This window comes from Salvelinus sp. IW2-2015, linkage group LG2, assembly GCF_002910315.2.
Source record: "Salvelinus sp. IW2-2015 linkage group LG2, ASM291031v2, whole genome shotgun sequence".
In the NCBI taxonomy this organism is placed as follows: domain Eukaryota; kingdom Metazoa; phylum Chordata; class Actinopteri; order Salmoniformes; family Salmonidae; genus Salvelinus; species Salvelinus sp. IW2-2015.
The window spans coordinates 19,056,073-19,077,552 of NC_036839.1; the positions used below are offsets into that span (position 1 = coordinate 19,056,073).

The window sequence follows — 21,480 nt, forward strand, 5'->3', positions numbered from 1 at the left end:
AGATAAATAACATACTCTTTGCCAGAATTCATCCAGCCTTCACAAGACCTAACATGCAAATATATTCCCTTTTGTGTTTTACACCTCCAGCAGAATAATTAKATTTCTGTGTGCATTATATTCAGTTTCACTGGCATATAGTACATTCTATGGATGGTCTTAAACTGTAATAATTTATGTCTGAGATTATATGAGCATGACTGGGCATTCAAACATATTTGTATCCATTCATCATCATCAATAGCATCTCCCAGTTCTTCCTCACATTTTTGTTTCACATGTTTTGTGTCATCGGGAAAAGCCTCGATCAACCCTTGGTACAGTTTGGAAATCAACTTTAGAGGTTTGTCAGACTGCTTTAAAATAGTTTAAATCTTTTAAGCTTCTTGCTTGTCCCATGTTTTCTGTACAGAGAAATAAAGTGTTGTATCTGCAGCTCTGTCACAGACTGGTCTTCCCTGGCTGCCTGACCCTGATGAGACCCCTGTCACTGTCACTGTCTGATCCTGCTCAGATGAGGCATGACAAAGAATGACATTAGTATACATTATATTATCCATGAATAGAATCAATGGTTCAACAATTGAAATGACCATTATTCCCTGATCCCAGACTGTAGCCTACCCATCAACTCAAGATGGAACTTTGTATGCATTCACTCATAGTTATAATATACTGCAAAATGTACCTGAGCTATGTAGACTGGTCTTCCTTGGCTGTCTGACGCTGCAGGGACACCTGTCACCATCTGATCCTGCTAAGACATGATGAGCATAGTGTTGTGTAATGACTGTGTACCATGACAGTGAAGCCTGTAGAGCTGTATATACTCTGTCAGTGTGAAAAGTAGGGAATTAGCTAGGGAAACTGACAGTTCAAAAACATTACATTGCTATACTGACTAATAAAAACTCACATTGCGCTGAAAAAACGTCAGAATATCGGTCTTCAGTCATTTGGCCACTGGTTTCATCGTTTGATTTAGCTCTGGTGTGATTGAGGCAAAAATAATAGCTAAAGTTAGCGAGCTAGCTAATTAACTAGCTAATGTTAGCCAGCTTTTGGCTAGCTCTGCTAGCTAATGGTACAATGGTACATCATCAAATGTACCTCCGTTGAAAAGGGACAAAGCAAAGGCTACAAAACATTTCCAAACACACAACAGCTGTTAGATACTGTTTTCTGACAGATAGTTAGAGGCTAGCTAGAGCTGAGCTGGCTGTGGTAGCTACTAGCTAGCTAACTAGCTGCTAGTAGTTCATTCACCTCAGTCGGGGGGGGGGGGTGAAACATTAGCTAAGGTAACATGTCTGTTACACTACTAGCTCAGTACTGGGAATCTATATATTTTTCTTCTGTCAAACAGTAGTTACCTTGCCAGCTAGATCAGCCAACTAAAGAGTAGCCAGTTTCTGCTCTGCTTGCTTTTACAACTCAGAGATAAATCGCAACACAGACAGCAGCTACCTCTGTTCATCTCTCCTGTGCTGGTCTTATATGCCAGCCTTTCAGAAGCTTTGCCTTCAAACAGCCTGTTTGCTCTGTGGTGTCTCTGCGGTCCTAAATCCAGCAAGCTGAAACCAGAAAACAGCCTACCCGACTGCTCTGAGGCYTCRGCATGGTCCTAAAGCACACCAGAGACGCGTTTTGTAACACAGCGCAATGATAAAACTATGGGGGACAAAAATGCAATTTCAGAATCTGGGGGGGGGGGGGGCATGTGCCCCTTGTCACCAGTGAAAGTTGCGCCCCTGCCCCTGTTGGTCACAGACACCTTAAAAAAAAGTAGGGCATGGATCAGAAAACCAGTCAGTATCTGGTGTGACCACCGCAGCGCGACACATCTCCTTCGCATAGATTTGATCAGGCTGTTGATTGTGGCCTGTGGCATGTTGTCCCACTCCTCTTCAATGACTGTGCAAAATTGCTGGATATTGGGGGGAATTGGAACACACTGTCGTACATGTCGATCCAGAGCGTCCCAAACATGCTCAATGGGTGACATGTCTGGTGAATATGCAGGCATATTCATATGCAGGGACATTTTCAGATTCCAGCAATTGTGTACAGAGCTTTGCGACATGGGCCGTGCATTATCATGCTGAAACATGAGGTGATGGCAGCGGATGAATGGCACGACAATGGGCCTCAGGATTTCATCACGGTATCTCTGTGCATTCAAAATGCCATCGATAAAATGCAATTGTGTTCGTTGTCCGTAGTTTATTCTTGCCCATATCACAACCSAAAGGCATCAGCTCTGGTGCAGTCAGCATGTCAATTGCACGTTCCCTCAAAACTTGAGACCTATTTGCCATTGTGTTGTGTGACAAAACTGCACATTTTAGAGTGGACTTTTATTGTCCCCAGCACAAGGTGCACCTGTGTAATGGTCATGCTGTTTAATCAGCTTCTTGATCAGGTGGATGGATTATCTTGGCAAAAGAGAAATGCTCACTAACAGGGATGTAAACAAATTTGTGCATAGAACGAGACAAATAAGCTTTTTGTATATATGGGAAAAAAGTCTGGGATCTTTTATTTCAGCTCATGAAACACGGGACCAAAACTTTACATTGCGTTTATATTTTTGTTCAGTGTATTCAATTCACGAATCATTATTCCCAACTGCCTGATATTAAATGGTATTAAATGGTGGTTATTATTCATAGGTTATTACTGCATAATTAGCACTTAGCCTGCAATGTTTCAGAAAATACCTGATTAATAACTGACGGTTTGCATGTAGGAAATAGATTATTTTCAAAGACCTTGACAGTTATAATAAAGCCATTGGAGAGATGATCAACATCTTTATTCAGCATCTCACTCAGTCTCCAGAGTGGAATAACAGGTCTTTCCCACATAGAAACCTATATCAGATGTAATGAGGAAAACAGTTGTGCCTTATCCATATCCACATGTGCACATGTACATTTGCATAAACACATTTCCCCAGACCAGTCTTTGTTTTTGTCTTTCTTTGAGTTTGTCATTCCATGCTGGAGGTGTTGTTTCAGTCTAGAATCAGACAGCCTCAGAACCAAGAGAACGGAACCAGGCTTTTTTCTGATGCGTGAAATTAATGTTGCTGTTCTTTGTTGATAATCCACCAGTTTCAAAATGCCCCAAACCAACATTTTCTTACTTTCAAATTCAAATAGCAGAGGCTTTTTCTCTGTCTTCCATCTCTCCTCAGAGTTTATTTTTACAAAAAAAGTTAATTGTAATTTTAATATTCACAATAATACTGTCCGTCATATAGGGAAACTATCTGCAGGAGTCAGTTATTTCTTGAAAAATGGCATTAGCCTTAGACATGAGGAAAAATGATATCGCCATAGTTCATGGATGTATGGAAGTATATTTCATTGTGAGGCTAAGACGAGTGAACAAGCCCTGTGCTCAGGGCCACAATCTAGTGATTCAGAACCTCCAGCAACAATCTAGCCGATCTACACATTAAGTCGACCTACACATTAAGGAATGAACTGTTTCCCTTTATTTGACCCGTGGCAAAAATAAAATACTTTAATTACCAGGGAGAGAATTATTCTCACTTGGCTGTACGCATGAGTGGAGGGGATAGGATAGGGAGTGACAACAGACTCCAAATGTAACACCAAGACATAGCGAGAGATCACGGTACGTTGATTCTCATGGGTTAGGTTGTATAGCCTTTTCCTTCTTTACCTTATTACAAAGTAGACTATGTCAAGTCCTTAAAAACTTTCATAAAACCGTAATCTCTGGAAATATACTGTAACCTAGCTATAAAAGGGATTTAATGATTCTGCTCTTATCAGAAACTAATAACAAATATGGTAGATTATCAAAATAAAGGGAGGGACAAACAAACACATCTCATTCATGTTTCCATCCGACTTAAATTGGGGATATTCCGAATTTTCCTAAATTAAAATGAGGAAAGTGGTCACAAGTCGTCTGTTTTTGAGTAACACAGTCCTAGATCAACAGTCATGTACAAATCAAACACACACACACTTTCAGAACACACAACTCATACAGTAAACACACACATGCAGTACACACGACACCAACTGTTCAAAGSAACGTGTCTTAACAGGCCAATGAAAAGGTTTAATGCATTCAGTATTTTATGGACTCTGCTATAAAACCTTTTACAGTGGGGTGGCATTTTGCGACGGGGTAGACGGAAGGCATTGTTATGGGCTTTACGGCGTCGTCAGGTCGCGACCTGAGTCTGTTGTGGCTGCTCTGCTAGTCTACAGCTACTAGGAGCATGGTACAGGGGGCATGGGTAGAGGAATGGTGGATGTGTAGTAGACAGAATAGGGTTGTAATTGATTCTAGGATTAGGGTTGAACCAAGTTATGGACATGAAGCTAAGGTTGGAGTTGAGGGTTGGGGTTGAACCGGGATGTGGACATGAAGCTAGGGTTAGGGTTGTGGTTGACTAGGGTTATGGTTGAAGCGGGATGTGGACATCAAGCTAGGGTTGGGGTTGTTCATAATCAGGAGGGAATAGAAACCCTGTCCACGGTTATGGATAATATTAAATTAGGTGTTAGTGAATGATAACTCAATGAATCCACCGATGGAAGGATGCTAGATGATCCCAGTGTGAATATTGGAACAAAAGTAAGAGTGATGTGGACAATCTAAAGGTTGTCACAGAATAAACTAAGATGTAACAATATTACCTAATCTCTGCCATGACTTTAACTGTTCTATCAGAGGCACGCAGTGATTCATAGCTTCATAACTGTTGGTTATCCTATCGTCTCTCCCAATTGGTCTGTAAAGAGGGGTGACATCTATTCAAATTTCATAGTAATAATACCTTATACAATCAGTGGAGGAGTAAGGAAAGATAGCCTTCCACCTGTGACCAAATGCATCTACTTTTTGGTTAAATTTGAAGACTAATCTTCACACATTTTCAAACAAAGAATCTCTTCATTCTCAATATCCAATGCAGGCAGTCTTTAATACTGTCTACACAACAGTACATGCAGCCAGTCTTTAATACTGTCTACACAACAGTACATGCAGCCAGTCTTTAATACTGTCTACACAACAGTACATGTTTATTATGTTCAACAGTCTTGATTTCAATTCTGTTCCAACCGTACTATTGTTGACAAACTGAGTGGGCTGTGCTGTTTGTTGCCTCTACAATACCGCGCCACGACGTGAACAGCAGAGTCAGTCTGACACACTTTGCTTAGCGCGAGAGATTGCATTAATTCTCCCATTTCTCCCTGTGACTACCAGGTGGAAGAGCATAACCACAGGGCAAAATTGTTCAGTGTTTAAAACATGGAATGCCATTTTTCTAGTTGTACGGATTGAATATGTGTTAGCGGTAAATTGCAGTGATGTGTCATGTCGTGTTTAGTGGCCATTTAGTTTATGATACCGACGGATCCACATTGCATTATGTTCCGCTCTCTACGGAGCTGAATATTGGAAATGAGAGGGTGTCATCATGGGTAGGATTGGGACAAATATCAGGTCAATTGCTTTATGGAGATATGTGTGAAGCCCAAATGGATTACTTTTCTTGTCACAAACGATACCAATATGGCATACACCAAACAAACGAATCCCAAGGGACTACAACAGGGCTCCAAACTGGGCAATCTAGGATTTGAATGAGATTCAAAGCATCAAAGACGTCATTATCTCCTAGTAACCCATCGACCTCCATGCTACTTGACAATACCCTAGGCATTATGTCAATAGAAAATACAGCCACCATGCTGAGGGCCCCCTGTGTACTCACCACTCCTACTCACACATTAGCTGCATTCAAAACCTCTGTGAGCCACTCTCTGTGCTGGCTGAAGGTGGGGGGCCAGAGGGGTTTGGGGGGGGGGGGGGCAGGAGAGGAGGGGTCCCCAAGCCCCTCCACCCCCTCTTCCTTTTATATCATCTTTGAGAACGTAAAATGCATTGGAAGGGGATTGTGGGTAGGTATGCCCGGGGCTAGAGCCGAGTGTCGCGCTCAGTCGTGTGGGTGGACAGTTTGATGATGCACCCTGAGGCCTGTGTTACCTCAAAGTCCATTAATAACCACGATGGGCGCCTCTCCAGTCCCTATGCAGCATAGCCCTACAACACAGCAGCCCTAAAGTACGTGTGCATAATGAAAAGGTTTAATTCAAATATTAACTCTATCGGTTTAAAACATCTTTTCCTCCTCGGTGTCGTGTGAGCCCGTTTGACTAATTCTGTTTTCTTGGCCTGATTTTACTCCATAAAAGATCAAGGGTATATAAGAAGGCAAGGGATTCAGGTTGCTGCTAGCAACACTAAAGGGGAACATGCTTTGAATAGGGGGGAGAGATTGAAAAGGGGAAGGAGGCCAAACAATGCTGCGGTTAGGCCTATATGGTTAATTCCTGATGATATGGTTAACGTTTAACCTTTTCACCCTCCGCTAATGAAAGTGTCTGTTCTACCTTGAATACATAGTTGTAAGGTATTCTCTAAAGGGGCTGAACAATTATTTAAACCATGGTAGTACATGATTGCATTGTTAGTACTGGCAGTCTGGGCATGACACATTGAGAGCCCCACCTGAAAATGCATGTACCAAAGATATTTGCTTGTCAGATATGGATTCTAGTATTGTAATATGTTGAACATTCTCAAWACAAAACACTATATTCTACAAAACAATAGAAAACAATGTTTATTTGTACAACTTTACAAGACAGAGCGTAGACAGAGAGACCTGCATTGATACCAGCAGACAAGTACCTAGCCCAAGTCAGTTTAGGTACTTCAACAGTCTCCTGGAGCCTCATTTACAACCGTTAAATATGGGCAGAATAAGCATGCATGCTGCCTATAGCAAGTGTCTAAGATTGATTGTATATTCAAAACTATTTACACTCAACAAAAATATAAACTCAACATGTAAAGTGTTGGTCCCATGTTTCATGAGCTGAAATAAGATCCCAGAAATGTGTCATACACACAAAAAGCGTATTTCTCTCAACTTGTGTGCACACATTTGTTTACATCCCTGTTAGTGAGCATTTCTCACATGCCAAGATAATCCATCCACCTGACAGGTGTGGCATATCAAGAAGGTGATTAAACAGCATGATCATTACACAGGTGCATATTATGCTGGGGACAATAAAAGGCCACATACTCTAAAATGTTCAGTTATATCATGTTTTTTAAAATTATAGTCATTTAGCAGGCGCTCTTATCCAGAGTYACTTACAGTAGTAGTAGTGAGTGGATACAATGCCACAGATGTCTTAAGTTGAGGGAGCGAGCAACTGGCATGCTGACTGCAGGAATGTCCACCAGATCTGTTACGAGCATTGAATGTTAATGTCTCTACCATAAGCCGCCTCCAACGTCATTTTAGAGAATTTGGCAGTATGTCCAACCGCAGACCATGTGTAGTAACCACGCCAGCCCAGGACCTCCATATTTTGTTTCTTCACCTGCGGGATCGTCTGAGACCAGTCACCCAGACAACTGATGAAACTGTGGGTTTGCACAACGGAAGAATTTTTGCACAAACTGTCAGGAACCGTCTCAGGGAAGCTCATCTGGGTGCTCGTCGTCCTCACCAGAGTCTTAACCTGACTGCATTTCGARGTCGTAACCGAATTCAGTGAGCAAATGCTCACCTTCGATGGCCACTGGTACGCTGGAGAAGTGTGCTATTCACGGTTTCAACTGTCCCGGGCAGATGGCAGACGGCGTGTATGGCGTCATGTGGGCGAGCGGTTTGCTGATGTCAACGTTGTGAACCGAGTGCACCATGGAGATGTGTCACACTGCATGAGGAAAATGGRGGTCACACCAGATACTGACTGGTTTTCTGATCCACGCCCCTACCTTTTTTTAAAGGTATCYGATATCTGTATTCCCAGTCATGTGAAATCCATAGATTAGGGCCTAATGCATTTATTTCAATTGACTAATTTCCGTATACTGTATGAACTGTAACTCAGTAAAATCCTTGAAATTGTTGCATGTTGCATATTTTTGTTCAGAAAAGGTGAGGAATTTATTCTGCAATGGTTATGGAAATAAAATAAATAGGAAAAAGATTCCTATGTCTATATTTTAGATTCTAAAAATAAAACACAGATGTTCTCTTCTCGTTAAAGTGGAACTGACAGCATTTTAACTACTTTGCAGATACGAAACAGACAATCATATCAGTCAAAAATATACAATTCCCAGTTTATGCTACAAAACCAACTTCATAAGAGGTTTTAAAAATAGGTTCTATTTGACTCAACATTCCATGACGTACACTAAGGCATTGTTGGCAGAATAGATCAGTTCATTGCATAATTAATATAATTCACTAATACATTTCTTGGTAGTCCAAAAAATATGACTTTATGGTTGTAAATCACAGCTGGCCTGGTACATTGTTTGCTGCCACCATTCAGGACACACCGTTTCAGTTTCAATTACTCAATATTTTGACAAAAAACTGACAAATGTAACTAAGGCTGGGAATGTCAATACAATCAAACTAGCAAAGGCAATGATCACCAGTCAGTCATAACATGGCTAATATGCTAGCGTATCTATTTATGTAGCAAGCTAAAAACACAGAGCCTATCGTTAGCTAGATAGGTGCTAGGAGGACACTGTGTCATTGGAGGACACCTTTTGCCTTGATGACAGCTTTGCACACTCTTGACATTCCCTCAAATCAGCTTCATGAGGTAGTCACCTGGAATGCATTTACATTAACAGGTGTGCCTTGTTAAAAGTTTATTTGAGGAATTTCTTTCCTTCTTAATGCGTTTGAGCCAATCAGTTGTGTTGTGACAAGGTAGGGGTGGTAACAGAAGATAGCCCTATTTGGTAAAAGACTAAGATAATATGGCAAGAACAGCTCAAATAAGCAAAGAGAAATTACAGTCCATCATTACTTTAAGACATGGTCAGTCAAAAGGTTAACACTTTTTTGGTTACTACATGATTCCGTATATGTATTTTCATGTTTTGATGTCTACACTACTATTCTACAATGTAGAAAATAGTAAAAATAATGAAAACCCTTGAATGAGTAGGTCCAAACTTTTGACTGGTACTGTAGGGAAAGATAGCCTACCTTTAAATCCCGTTGTATTTAGCTACAGTTGAAGTCGGAAGTTTACATACACTTATGTTGGAGTCATTAAAACTTGTTTTCAACCACTCCACAATTTCTTGTTAACAAACTATAGTTTTGGCAAGTCGGTTAGGACATCTACATTGTGCATGACACAAGTAATTTTTCCAACAATTGTTTACAGACAGATATTTCACTTATAATTCACTGTATGAAATTCCAGTGGGTGAGAAGTCTACATACACTAAGTTGACTGTGCCTTTAAACAGCTTGGAAAATTCCAGAAAATGATGCAATGGCTTTAGAAGCTTCTGATAGGCTAATTGACATATTTCAGTCAATTGGAGGTGTACCTGTGTATGTATTTCAAGGCCTACCTTCAAACTCTGTGCCTCTGAAGAAATCAGGCAAGACCTCAGAAAAACAATGGTAGACCTCCACAAGTCTGGTTCATCCTTGGGAGCAATTTCCAAACGCCTGAAGGTACCACGTTCATCTGTACAAACAATGTACGCAAGTATAAACACATTGGCCGTCATACCGCTCAGGAAGGAGATGTGTTCTGTCGCCTAGAGATGAACGTACTTTGGTTCGAAAAGCGCAAATCAATCCCAGAACAACAGCAAAGGACCTTGTGAAGATGCTGGAGGAAAAAGATACAAAAGTATCTATATCCACAGTAATACGAGTCCTATATCGACATAACCTGAAAGGCCGCTCAGCAAGGAAGAAGCCACTGCTCCAAAACCACCATAAAAAAAAGCCAGACTGCAGTTTGCAACTGCACATGGGGACAAAGATCGTACTTTTTGGAGAAATGTCCTCTGGTCTGATGAGGCAAAAACAGAACTGTTTGGCATAATGACCATCGTTATGTTTGGAGGAATAAATGGGACGCTTGCAGTGAAAACACCATCCCAACCGTGAAGCACAGGGGTGGCAGCATCATGTTGTGGGGGTGCTTTGCTGCAGGAGGGACTGGTGCACTTCACAAAATAGATGGCATCATGAGGCAGGAAAATTATGTGGATATATTGAAGCAACATCTCAAGACATCAGCCAGGAAGTTAAAGCTTGGTCGCAAATGGGTCTTCCAAATGGACAATGACCCCAAGCATACTTCCAAAGTTGTGGCAAAAAAAAGCTGAAATAAATCACTCTAATATTATTCTGATGTTTCACATTTTTAAAGCAAAGTGGTGATCCTAACTGACCWAAGACAGAGAATTTTTACTTGGATTAAATGTCAGGAATTGTGAAAAACTGAGTTAAATGCATTTGGCTAAGGATATACAGTATGTAAACTTCTGACTTCAACTGTACATATTTGCAGAAATCCATTTAGCCTAATGCGTTCTAATGATCTAAAGTCACGCTGTTGCAACTGCCTGTAAACACGCAGTCCAGTTCAAAGTGAATGATGGCAGGCCCTTGTGGCAAATGGCTTGTTGGCATATAGACCTAGTGTACCTGATCGGTGTACCGCACCGGTCTGCYTAGACTCTAGTCCTGGACAAGATAGATGTTTTTATTAGGTTTAATTTACTGCAGTGTCTATTTATTGTCCAAATGCACAGCTGCTTTCCCACTCTATATCGCTATAGAATTTTTACAAATGCTTTAGAATGTTTGTGAAGTATGTATACTAAGAATGTATGAAAATGACCAAATCTAAGTGCTTGCTTGTCAGAAAATGTAAAAAGAAGTGTCATTCTTCCTGAGGGGGGGGTGTATATTTTAATAAGATTTTATGTTGCTAAAATACTGTCAGTTCCACTTTAATGGGAAATGGCTGCATTCTTGTTAATATGTTTTATGAATAAGCTTTTCATCATATCCCCAATTTGCACAAAATACTTACTTGCCAGATTGCAATACAATATTTCATACACTAGCAGAGATGTGCGTACGCATCGTCTAAAAGTTGTGGGGAGGTGAGCAAATTCTCATGTCAAGTACATTTTTTAAATAAATGCCAACTTTTGTGTGAACTGGCGCATGCACATTTTGGGGTATATTTTGTACGTACGRACAATTTATAAATGAGGCCCCTGGCAACCCAGGTGGGGAGGCAGAGAACAGCATTTCAAGCCACAACTTGGCTGCCACTCTGTCGGGAGTCGTGGGGTGGGGAGCAATTCCAGCTCCAGGTCCTCTCCAGTACAGGATACAAATGAACACAACCGGATATATGAGGTGGCACCGCCTTTGAGAAACCTTTGAAAGAGTTTACACGTTCTTTTCTCTTTATTTCAAATTCAAACCACAGTAGACATAAAAGACCTCTCCCTCTCGCACGTGAAGATGGGGACGTTTACAACAGGCACAATGTCTCAAAGGCATGGCTTTGATTTGAGCAGAGTGGAGCTGAGTGGAGAGAGAGAGGTGGTGGGGACAGGCTGTCTGAGGCCACCACAGGTTTGTAGCCCGTGGCTCCATGTCAGGCAGCTATGACGACAGCCCTTGAGACTCTCCCTCCCTCGCTACGCTGCAGACTTTCCATCAACCTTTAAATCCATCTCATTCTGCCACTAATCGAGTGAACTAAGTGTGCCCACTTCTGAGCAGATTCGCGGAGACTCGCATTGGCCCAGTTGTAGTCTGTCCGTCAGGGATGGTGGTCCTCTTTGTATGCCAGCAGACTCCTGAAGTCCTCCTTCAGAGCAGCCCAGGAATAGGAACTGGTGTCAACCTACAGTACAATACAGAGGAAAGAATGAAAGGCAGGATTAAGCTCTGGTGTCAACTGTCAACTTACAGTACAGAAGAAAGCAAGGCACACGGGCAGGGTGAAGGGTGAGGAGAAACCGTAAAGAGAGAAATTAATTGTGAACTGAATGAAGCGTGTGTTAGCTAATCCTGTTCCTGTCATGTCAAAGTGTTAATTACCTTAACGTGATGTCTCCTCACCACATATGGCCTTCTGCACAGTCCCTGTAGTTTCTTATAAAGTTGCTCAGGTGTAGAGTACAGATACTCCTCTGTAGGACAGAGCGAGGAAAGGAAAACATATTTTCATGAAAGAAAAACCTCAAAGCACATGCTCGATACAACGCACTTTCTTTATAATTAAAAATACATATTACACTGAACTGGGACAGGTTTTACATAATTAAACTAGTATTCTTTTTAAAGATTCATATTATTTATGCAAATCTAATCTAAGGAAGAGGCACAGCTACGGTGTTAAGAATCAGGTAAATTAGATTTTTTTGTTGTGCTCAGTAATCGTAGCGTCGACTTCAGCGTTCTATTTTAGTGATTTATTTTTCAGATTTACACCTTGAACATCTAAATACAACACATTTCTAGAGATGCAAAAATGTGAGAATTAAACATCTTGCAATGCAATGGTGTATTAGCGTATTTGTGTAGTAATACCTGGGAATATTTCAGGATACACCAATGCCTTGGGGCAGAGTGGATAGCAGCCACAATGAACAGCTTCTAGCCTGCAATATAACATTTTATAGTTTAGTCAAAAGTATTGGCTTAAAAACAACAAGCGTGAAACACATTTGGGCACCAGTTGTATAACATAATCATTGTCTCAGAAATCCATTTACTGAAAAAGTGCGCTCTGGTCATGCAAAAGATAGAAAAACGTTGGTTTACTCTGTCCCCAAAATTGGAAAGTGAACACAATATCTGCCCCTAATAACTTCATGAGCTGAACAGCGTTGTCAAAATGGGTCCCATTGTGTCTTTGTTGACATTGGTTTCTTTTGATGCACAGTTCAGAATAAATGAAGTCCAACAGACTAGCTGGGGAAAGAAAGCATCCGGACATAGCACATTTCTCAGCAACGCAGTGGAACTCTAACCATTCTCAAAACGATGGGGAGAGAAAAGCATCTCTTTCACTGTTAACACATCATCTGKAATGTTACAGGATGTTCAAAACCATCACAAAAGAGAGGACCTAAAATCCATCCAAATGGTTTTCAAATGTGAATAAGTTATTTATTTGTGAAATTTCCTGAAAAAAGRGTAGAGCTCAAAAAGCCTGTTGGTATGGTACATAGAGCTTCCCTCCACGTTCACAGAACTTATCTGAACCTCACTGACKAGTGCAGAAACCTGCCTATTTAAATTAGAATGTGCATCAATATTGATGACACCTCAATTTCACTCCTTTCCATCACTTTATTACATCATTCCTCATGCAACAGACATACATTTTTAAACATGGGATTAGTTCTCGGGAGTTTAATTTCATGTTAAGACTAAAATGATGGGTGAAATCCTCACACGTATGCAATGACGCCATTCACTAGTCTGCACTCTAAAATGTACCCAATATCCTCAAACTGGTTGGAAATTCTATCGACAACATCAGCTGCATCTTACCATTTAACAACGGCAATTTTTGAAACGACAAGAATAACAGCAATATTGCTCTTCTGTCATCCTAGTAGGTTTGACAGGCAACAGTTTGTTCCTGGGAAACAGGGGTTTAATAAGTCGAACTACCTTTCGGCACCGTATGAAAGTGGTTAATGCTTTCTAATAGTCTAATTGCCTTTGCCTGCATTCCAAAGAATAGCATGGCTAATCAAGCTAATTTAAAGGTAGCAAGACAATAGCCCCGTGGCCTATGACAGCAAAATCTATGAAACCGATTATTAAGGTCAGTTCCATTTCAGTGGCGTAATGTGTAAGCGTGCAAATGGTTATAAGGCTTTCCATCTCAAATATAATTAGCCGATAATTTTGCTGGGGTAAATGACTTCTTCACTGCAGGGCATGAATAGGCGTTTGCTCACATCGCCAGACCATAATGAATCATATTAGGGCCAAATTCCACAATAATGAGGATGAAACACATCGGTGACACCTCTGTCGGGCAATATGACTGGACTGCTCTTTTCTGTTTATTGTGCTCTTCAGAAGCCTACATGTCTGTTTATCCTCACGCAGAGTGTGGAAATGAGAAACCCTTAACTATTTTCCTGTTTTGAACGCTAGGTGAAGCTAATGAAATTGAACAGGTATTCTAAATCACTTGCTAACTTGAAAAGGTTTGTAATGGAACACTCAACGAGCACCGATGTCTATTTTGTTTACTTTCAAAACAGGTGAGTGAAGCCGATTGGAAGCTGGAGGAAACATTTAACATCCTCATCCACCTGAGCATCTCTCTTAGGAGAACCCAGTGTTGATATTCACCCATTCAATGTGCGTTTCTCTGTTGCCGAAAACACACACAAAGGGCCTCCACCACCACCGCATCCACAAGGTTTACTATCAATAGAGCTTAGTGGGTGGTCGTGTGTCTCAGATCCCCCTGGTTTGGATCAAAGGAAGTATAAAACATCATTGTACAAGACTCCCCCAGAGGGACATCCCTTCCTCAAACTCAGGACAGTGTTTTTCACAACCATAATTAGCACATGGCTTCTTTACTGTGCACAGCCAAGCTTCTAACGGTGTTTTCAGCCAATCTATCTAAAATAGATTCCCACACTGACTGCATGAAGCAATCCATAGAATTAACACACCACCAGGCTGGTGTTTTGTAAGATCACAACCTTCCTCTCTACTGACGTGGCCCTACTCTGGCTCCAGTCCTGCTCTACCTTGGCTGTAGGCGGGATCTGACGAAACCCTTCAAATGCACAGCACAGGTGACTGAAGTTTGGCTTCATACGGTAGCAAGTCTCATCATACACTTTGGACTCTACCTCCCTAGAGGTAAAAACACTTAGAAATACGAGGTTTTAYTTTAGTTTTAATGAACGGTCACTACGTTTTTCATGTAGACAGCATGTCAAATTCAAATGTTTACTTCACATGAAAACCAACCAAATTACTTTTCATTCACTCTTTCAGCAGTTCATGTTTTGTTGTGTCTTAAGTAGATATTAAAGAAACAAACCAGGAGAGTGAGTTACTTACATGGCCACTCCAAAAAACTCATGCTTGGCTGTGGAGACCACCACGTCTGCCTGGCAGAGGACATGGAGGTAGTCCTCTTTACTGGGCATGAACCCCCAGTGGAGGACATGGGCATTCAGGTCCAATCTGGCCTCTGCAAAGATGTCTGAATGGGGGGGGGAGAGACTGATGTATATTATTCACAATAACCATATCTGTTAATGTATAAATGCTTTCATTTGATTGAGTAAAATGCCAGAGTGGACTGATTGACTTTGTCCAGTTGCTCGTTTCGTGAACTCTTTATAACCGATTAGATTCCCACATAAAGGACTTGAGTTTAATGGAGGATAAATTAAATGAAATAATGCAAAGAAAATGCATGTCATTGAAAAGCCATCTGTCCGTGACATTCTGGATTCATAATGACTTCCATGCTGCTGTGTATTCACAAAATAGTGATGACATCAGGAAGATGTTTCAGTGACCAAAAAGTGTTTGGAGAACAGATCAGTGAAACAGGGAATGGACTGAATCCAGGAAAACAGATTAAGAAACATCCTATGAAAAACAGAGGTCAGAACTGAAGCTGAGGCATAAACTTTGGACTAAAAATGATATACAACATGAGATCGGGAGAAACAGGTGAGGGGTGAACATAATCAATACCATGACCCTATTAAGAAAATCAAAGTAGATTAAAATTGTTCTAATGCGATTGCCTTCCGAGCAATCATAAACGTAATGACTAAATATGAGAAAAATTTACAGTCTCTCTTTCCATCTGTTTATGCTCCTATAAAAGTTTACATCCCAATATGAGAGAGTGTGTTTCCTGTAAGGATGTCTTTGCTTCCAGCCATGGGGCCAGAATGTGTATTAATTTACTTAACACTCAGTGGTGAATACATTGGAGTGTACTAAAGCCATTATAGCATCATCATCTACTAATGGGGAGCGGATGTGATCAATTAAACACTGTCCTGAGGGCTTCAAAAGAACTGGCCTGTCAGACGACCTTAACCCCACACTTAGTCAAATTACCAATTACATTGAAAGCCATAACAATTACATACAGTATGCCGTAGGTGCACAAACTTATACTACATCGTAAAAAACGAAGTATAGCTTTTCACTCACCTTTCGAGAAGTTGTGCAAAGTTTTCTACTCAAAGTTTTGAAACCAAACACCCACTGCTTTAAAAACAAGTGTCATCGCGAAACCAGAGCCCACTTAATCCTTTGCTTGTAAAATGAGTGTGTGTGTACCTGGTACGTCAGTGAAGGTCTCCCCCAGGACAGACAGTTGAAAGCCCAGGCCTCTCTCTTTCAGCTTCAGCAGCATCTTGAAGAAGAGCTCGGGGTCTTTGTCGTGTTCCCTTCAACCACAAACAGAATTCAGGGCCTTGATGGTGCTACGTACACACACAACAACACACACAGGACAGGCTCAGGACAGGCTCTGCTCTGGTGTGTGCCGGGCGTCCAAAGGCTTACCCCTCTCAGTACCATTCTGCTCTGTGATTTATTCACACAGAAACACACACACACACACAGAGGCCAGGTTACACAAGGCAAGGCAGCAGCCAGAAAAAGAGAAAGATCATAGCACTCCCCAGAGGACACTTGACTGTGGTATCGATGCGGTGTGCAGTACGCCAGGTGGGGGATTTAACAAGCTGACAGACAGAGAGACAGAGATCCCTGTTGGCTCAGAGAGTGAAGCAGCCAGTCATCCTTGATGTGTTCAGTGCCTGGAAGGCCCTGCTTCTAGTTAACACAGGTGCTGTGTTCAGCTGTGGAGCAGATGTCATACTGTGCAAGTGGCCTGTCACTCACCATGCTAATCTGAAGGAGGGAACAGAGAGTACAGTCAACTGATCTAACAGGAGCGTCTGCACATTATCATTAACAGCAGCTAGCATTAGCTCACACCTGCCTTTAGCGATGACAAAACAGGGAATCTGTGAAGGTCGATAACACAAATGTGTTTAGAGTAGCCTTGTGCCCTTACTAGTGCACTGTCATTTACGGTTTGTCACTAGCATAAACTGTAGAAAATGAATGAAGGTTGACTACATGCAAATGTCTGTATATCTCTGCTGATTTCCCTCTGGAGCTGTAGTGAGGGGGTCTGCACCTGAGACTATAAGGGTTGTGGCTGGGAAGTGGTGTTGGAGAGCCAGTAGGGGGCACTCTTCCGTCTGGTGTAATAGAGCCCTCAAGGCCGAGGGCTAGTGACCTGCAAAGGGTGCCGTCCCCTGGATGTGACATTAAAATGTAGGTTCTGGCTCTCTCTGGTCACTAAACCTACCATGGCACTCACTAAATGTACTGGGCCGCCCCCGGGTGGTAAGGCAGGTAAAAACACATCTGACACTCTGCTCCTCAACACGGGGGCAGCTCAGGGGTGCGTGATCAGTCCCTTCCTGTACTCCCTGTTCACCCATGACTGCATGGCCAAGCACGACTCCAACGCCATCATTAAGTTTGCCGACAACACAACAGCGTGATCACTGACAACGGTGAGACAGCCTATAGGGAGCAGGTCAGAGACCTGGCAGTGTGGTGCCAGGATAACAACCTCTCCCTCAACATGATCAAGACAAAGGAGATGATCGTGGACTACAGGAAAAGGAGGGCCGAGCACGCCCCCATTCTCATCGACGGGGCTGTAGTGGAGCAGGTTGAGAGCTTCAAGTTTCTTGGTGTCCACATCACCAACAAACTAACATGGTTCAAACATGCCAAGACAGTCGTGAAGAGGGCATGACAAAGCCTATTCCCCCTCAGGAGACTGAAAAGATTTGGCATGGATCCTCTTGTATCACCGCCTGGTATGGCAACTGCTCGGCCTCCGACCGCAAGGCACTACAGAGGGTAGTGCGTACAGCCCAGTACGTCACTGGGGCCAAGCTCCCTGCCATCCAGGACCTCTATACCAAGTGGTGTCAGAGGAAGGCCCTAAAATTTCCCAAAGACTCCAGCCACCCTAGTCATAGACTGTTCTCTCTGCTATCGCACGGCAAGCGYTACCGGAGCGCCAAGTCTAGGTCCAAAAGGCTTCTTAACAGCTTCTACCCCCAAGCCATAAGACTCCTGAACAGCTAATCAAATGGCTACCCGGACTATTTTCAATGACCCCCCCCATTTTTACGTTGCTGCTACTCTCTGTTTATTATCTATGCATAGTCACTTTACCTCTACCTACATGTACATATTACCTCGACCTGTATATAGCCTCGTTAGTGTTCTTTTATTGTCTTCGATTATTTAATACTTTTCCATTTTTATTTTTTACAGTTTATTTTTTATTTTTGTAAATACTTTTTTAACACTTATTTTTCTTAAAACTGCATTGTTGGTTAAGGTCTTGTAAGTAAGCATTTCACTGTAAGGTAAACTGAATAAAACTCTTCCCACATTGACTACAGCTATAAGATTTCTCTCCTGTGTGTGTTCTCTGGGGTATAGTCAGATGGCTAGATGTAACAAAACTCTTCCCACATTGATCACAGCTATAAGGTTTCACACCTGTTGTATTCGACGCTTGTGACYAATAAAATGTGATTTGATTTCAAGCAAGAGTAGGGACTATTACATGCCCAGTAGCTTCAAGATGGTAAAGGAATCACTGGTCCTCTCTCCACTTATCAATCAAGGTCCTCTCTCCACTACAATCACGGTCCTCTCTCCACTTACAATCACGGTCCTCTCTCCACTTACAATCACGGTCCTCTCTCACTTACAACACGGTCCTCTCTCCACTTACAATCACGGTCCTCTCTCCACTTACAATCACGGTCCTCTCTCCACTTACAATCACGGTCCTCTCTCCACTTACAATCACGTCCTCTCTCACTTACAATCACGGTCCTCTTCCCACTTACAATCACGTTCCTCTCTCCACTTACAATCACTGTACTCTCGCCACTTACAATCACTGTACTCTCTCCACTTACAATCACCGGTCCTCTCTCCACTTACAATCACGTCTCTCTCCATTACAATCACGGTCCTCTCTCCACTTTACAATCACGGTCCTCTCTCCACTTACAATCACGGTCCTCTCTCCACTTCACAATCACGGTCCTCTTCTCCACTTACAATCACGGTCCCTCTCTCCACTTACAATCACGTCCTCTCTCCACTTACATCACGGTCCTCTCTCCACTTCAATCACGGTCCTCTCTCCACTTACAATCACGGTCCTCTCTCCACTTGCAATCACGGTCCTCTCTCCACTTCAATCACGGTCCTTCTCTCCACTTACAATCACGGTCCTCTCTCCACTTACAATCACGGTCCTCTCTCCACTTACAATCACGGTCCTCTCTCCACTTACAATCACGGTCCTCTCTCCACTTACAATCACGGTCCTCTCTCCACTTACAATCACGGTCTCTCTCCACTTACAATCACGTCCTCTCTCACTTACAATCACGGTCCTCTCTCCACTTACAATCACTGTTCTCTCTTCCACTTACAATCACGGTCTCTCTCCACTACAATCACGTCCTCTCCCACTTACAATCACGTCTCTCTCACTTACATCACGTCTTCCCTTACAATCACGTCCTCTCTCCACTTACAATCACGGTTCCTCTCTCCACTTACAATCACGGTCCTCTCTCCACTTACAATCACGTCTCTCTTCCACTTACATCACGGTCCTCTCTCCACTTACAATCACGTCCTCTCTCCACTTACAATCAGGTCCTCTCTCCACTTACAATCACGTTCCTCTCTCCACTTACAATCACGTTCTCTCTCCACTTACAATCACGTCCTCTCTCCACTTACAATCACTGTCTCTCTCCACTTACAATCACGGTCCTCTTCCACTTACATCACGGTCCTCTCTCCACTTACAATCACGTCCTCTCTCCACTTACAATCACTCTTCTCTCTCCACTTACAATCACTGTCTCTCTCCACTTACAATCACGGTCCTCTCTCCACTTACAATCACGGCCTCTCTTCCACTTACAATCACGGTTCCTCTCGTCCACTTACACATCACGTCCTCTCTCCACTTACAATCACGGTCCTCTCTCCACTTACAATCACGGTCTCTCTCCACTTACAATCACGTACTCTCTCCACTTACAATCACTGTACTCTCTCCTTACAATCCACGGTCCTCTTTCCACTTACAATCACGGTCCTCTCTCCACTTGCAATCACGGTCCTCTCTCCACTTACAATCACGGTCCTCTCTCCACTTATCAACCTGCTCCTCACTTCAATCACGGTCCTCTCTCCACTTACAATCACTTACTCGCTCACTTACATCACTGTACTCTCTCCACTTACATCACGTCGTTCTCTCTCCACTTACAATTCACGTTCGCTCTCCTCCACTTACAATCACGTTCTTCTCTCTCACTTTACAATCACGTTCCTCTGCTCACTTACAATCACGTTCCCTCTCTCCACTTACAATCACGTTCCTCTTCTCCCACTTACAATCACGGTCCTCTCTTCCACTTACAATCACTGTTACTCTCTCCACTACAATCACTGTGGGTGTTTTCGAGTATTCTGGTGTAAAATGGCTGCCATGCATGACTCTCCACACTGAAGCTACACATTAATGGATGGTTGAAAGTTTCAGGTTTTGGAGTTGCACCCCGCAAAGCACTACAATATACATACCCTTCGTAACACCACACATTGTATTTTATCCCCAACAGATCTCTGAATTGTAATAATCGACTGTACTCTACAACATTTTTGTGATAAAGGACGCAGGATTTGTCTAACAGTGGATAGTGTGTGAAGGTCAAACGCCTTCTACAAAGCAGCATCATTCAGACAGATCCCTCCTAATGCTACCTCCACAGGATCTCCTTAGGTGAGGTATTATAGGAGCTTATTTATTCTCATTTTCAGCTCTCATATTCATTGGCTTCCCCTGTGGATAAAAGCTAATTCCCTTATTTCCTACCCTTTTTAACTCCTTATGCGAGGCATGAATCCCTATTCCCCCATTACAGATAGAGAGGAGGACAATGAGTGAATGAGACGGTGATAATAATGCTCTGTGCACTAGGCTACCATCCCCCTCTGTAGGAAAATGAGTGTTAATTAATGTGTGGGATATGACTATCAGGAAGAACCTCTCTCTCAAAACACACACGCGCACACACACACCTCGGCAGCGTATCACAGTGCGAGCCCTGACTCCCCACTGATGCCCTAGATCTGTTAATGAGGACCGTTAACCCCCAGCGACAGTCAACCAAGTCGGAGGGAGCTGTCATCCCACTGATTAGAGGGAGAGTGACAAACAAAGGCTATGTGGCATCTTCACAAAATCAGCCACACTGCCAATACACACCACTAATCTGCTGCTAAGGCACATCAAGGACGTTTTCTAAGGTACAGTACAGTTTACAGTCAGAACTCCCTCAAGTCAACTGAACTGATGTTTCCCTCGCAACTATCCCATTCCCATCAGGTATGCTATCTTCCAAAATCAACAGTTACCCTATATTCTGCTAGTC

The 21,480-nt window shown here is 42.5% G+C and overlaps 1 protein-coding gene across 3 annotated transcripts in view; it reads right to left on the reverse strand.

Annotated features, from left to right (window-relative positions):
* Positions 1–11,322: 11,322 nt before the first annotated feature.
* The window catches only part of gtdc1 (glycosyltransferase-like domain containing 1), a 45,964-nt gene continuing 35,806 nt past the window's right edge, over positions 11,323–21,480 (reverse strand). For all 3 annotated transcript variants that reach the window (XM_024005108.1, XM_024005102.1, XM_070447719.1), the window contains 5 exons: positions 16,241–16,350; positions 14,993–15,137; positions 12,476–12,546; positions 11,984–12,075; positions 11,323–11,786 (listed from right to left, as the gene is read on the reverse strand). In XM_024005108.1, coding sequence (XP_023860876.1) covers positions 11,703–11,786; positions 11,984–12,075; positions 12,476–12,546; positions 14,993–15,137; positions 16,241–16,350 — 502 coding nt within the window. In that variant the 3' untranslated portion in view covers positions 11,323–11,702. The remainder of the gene's footprint in view (positions 11,787–11,983; positions 12,076–12,475; positions 12,547–14,992; positions 15,138–16,240; positions 16,351–21,480) is intronic.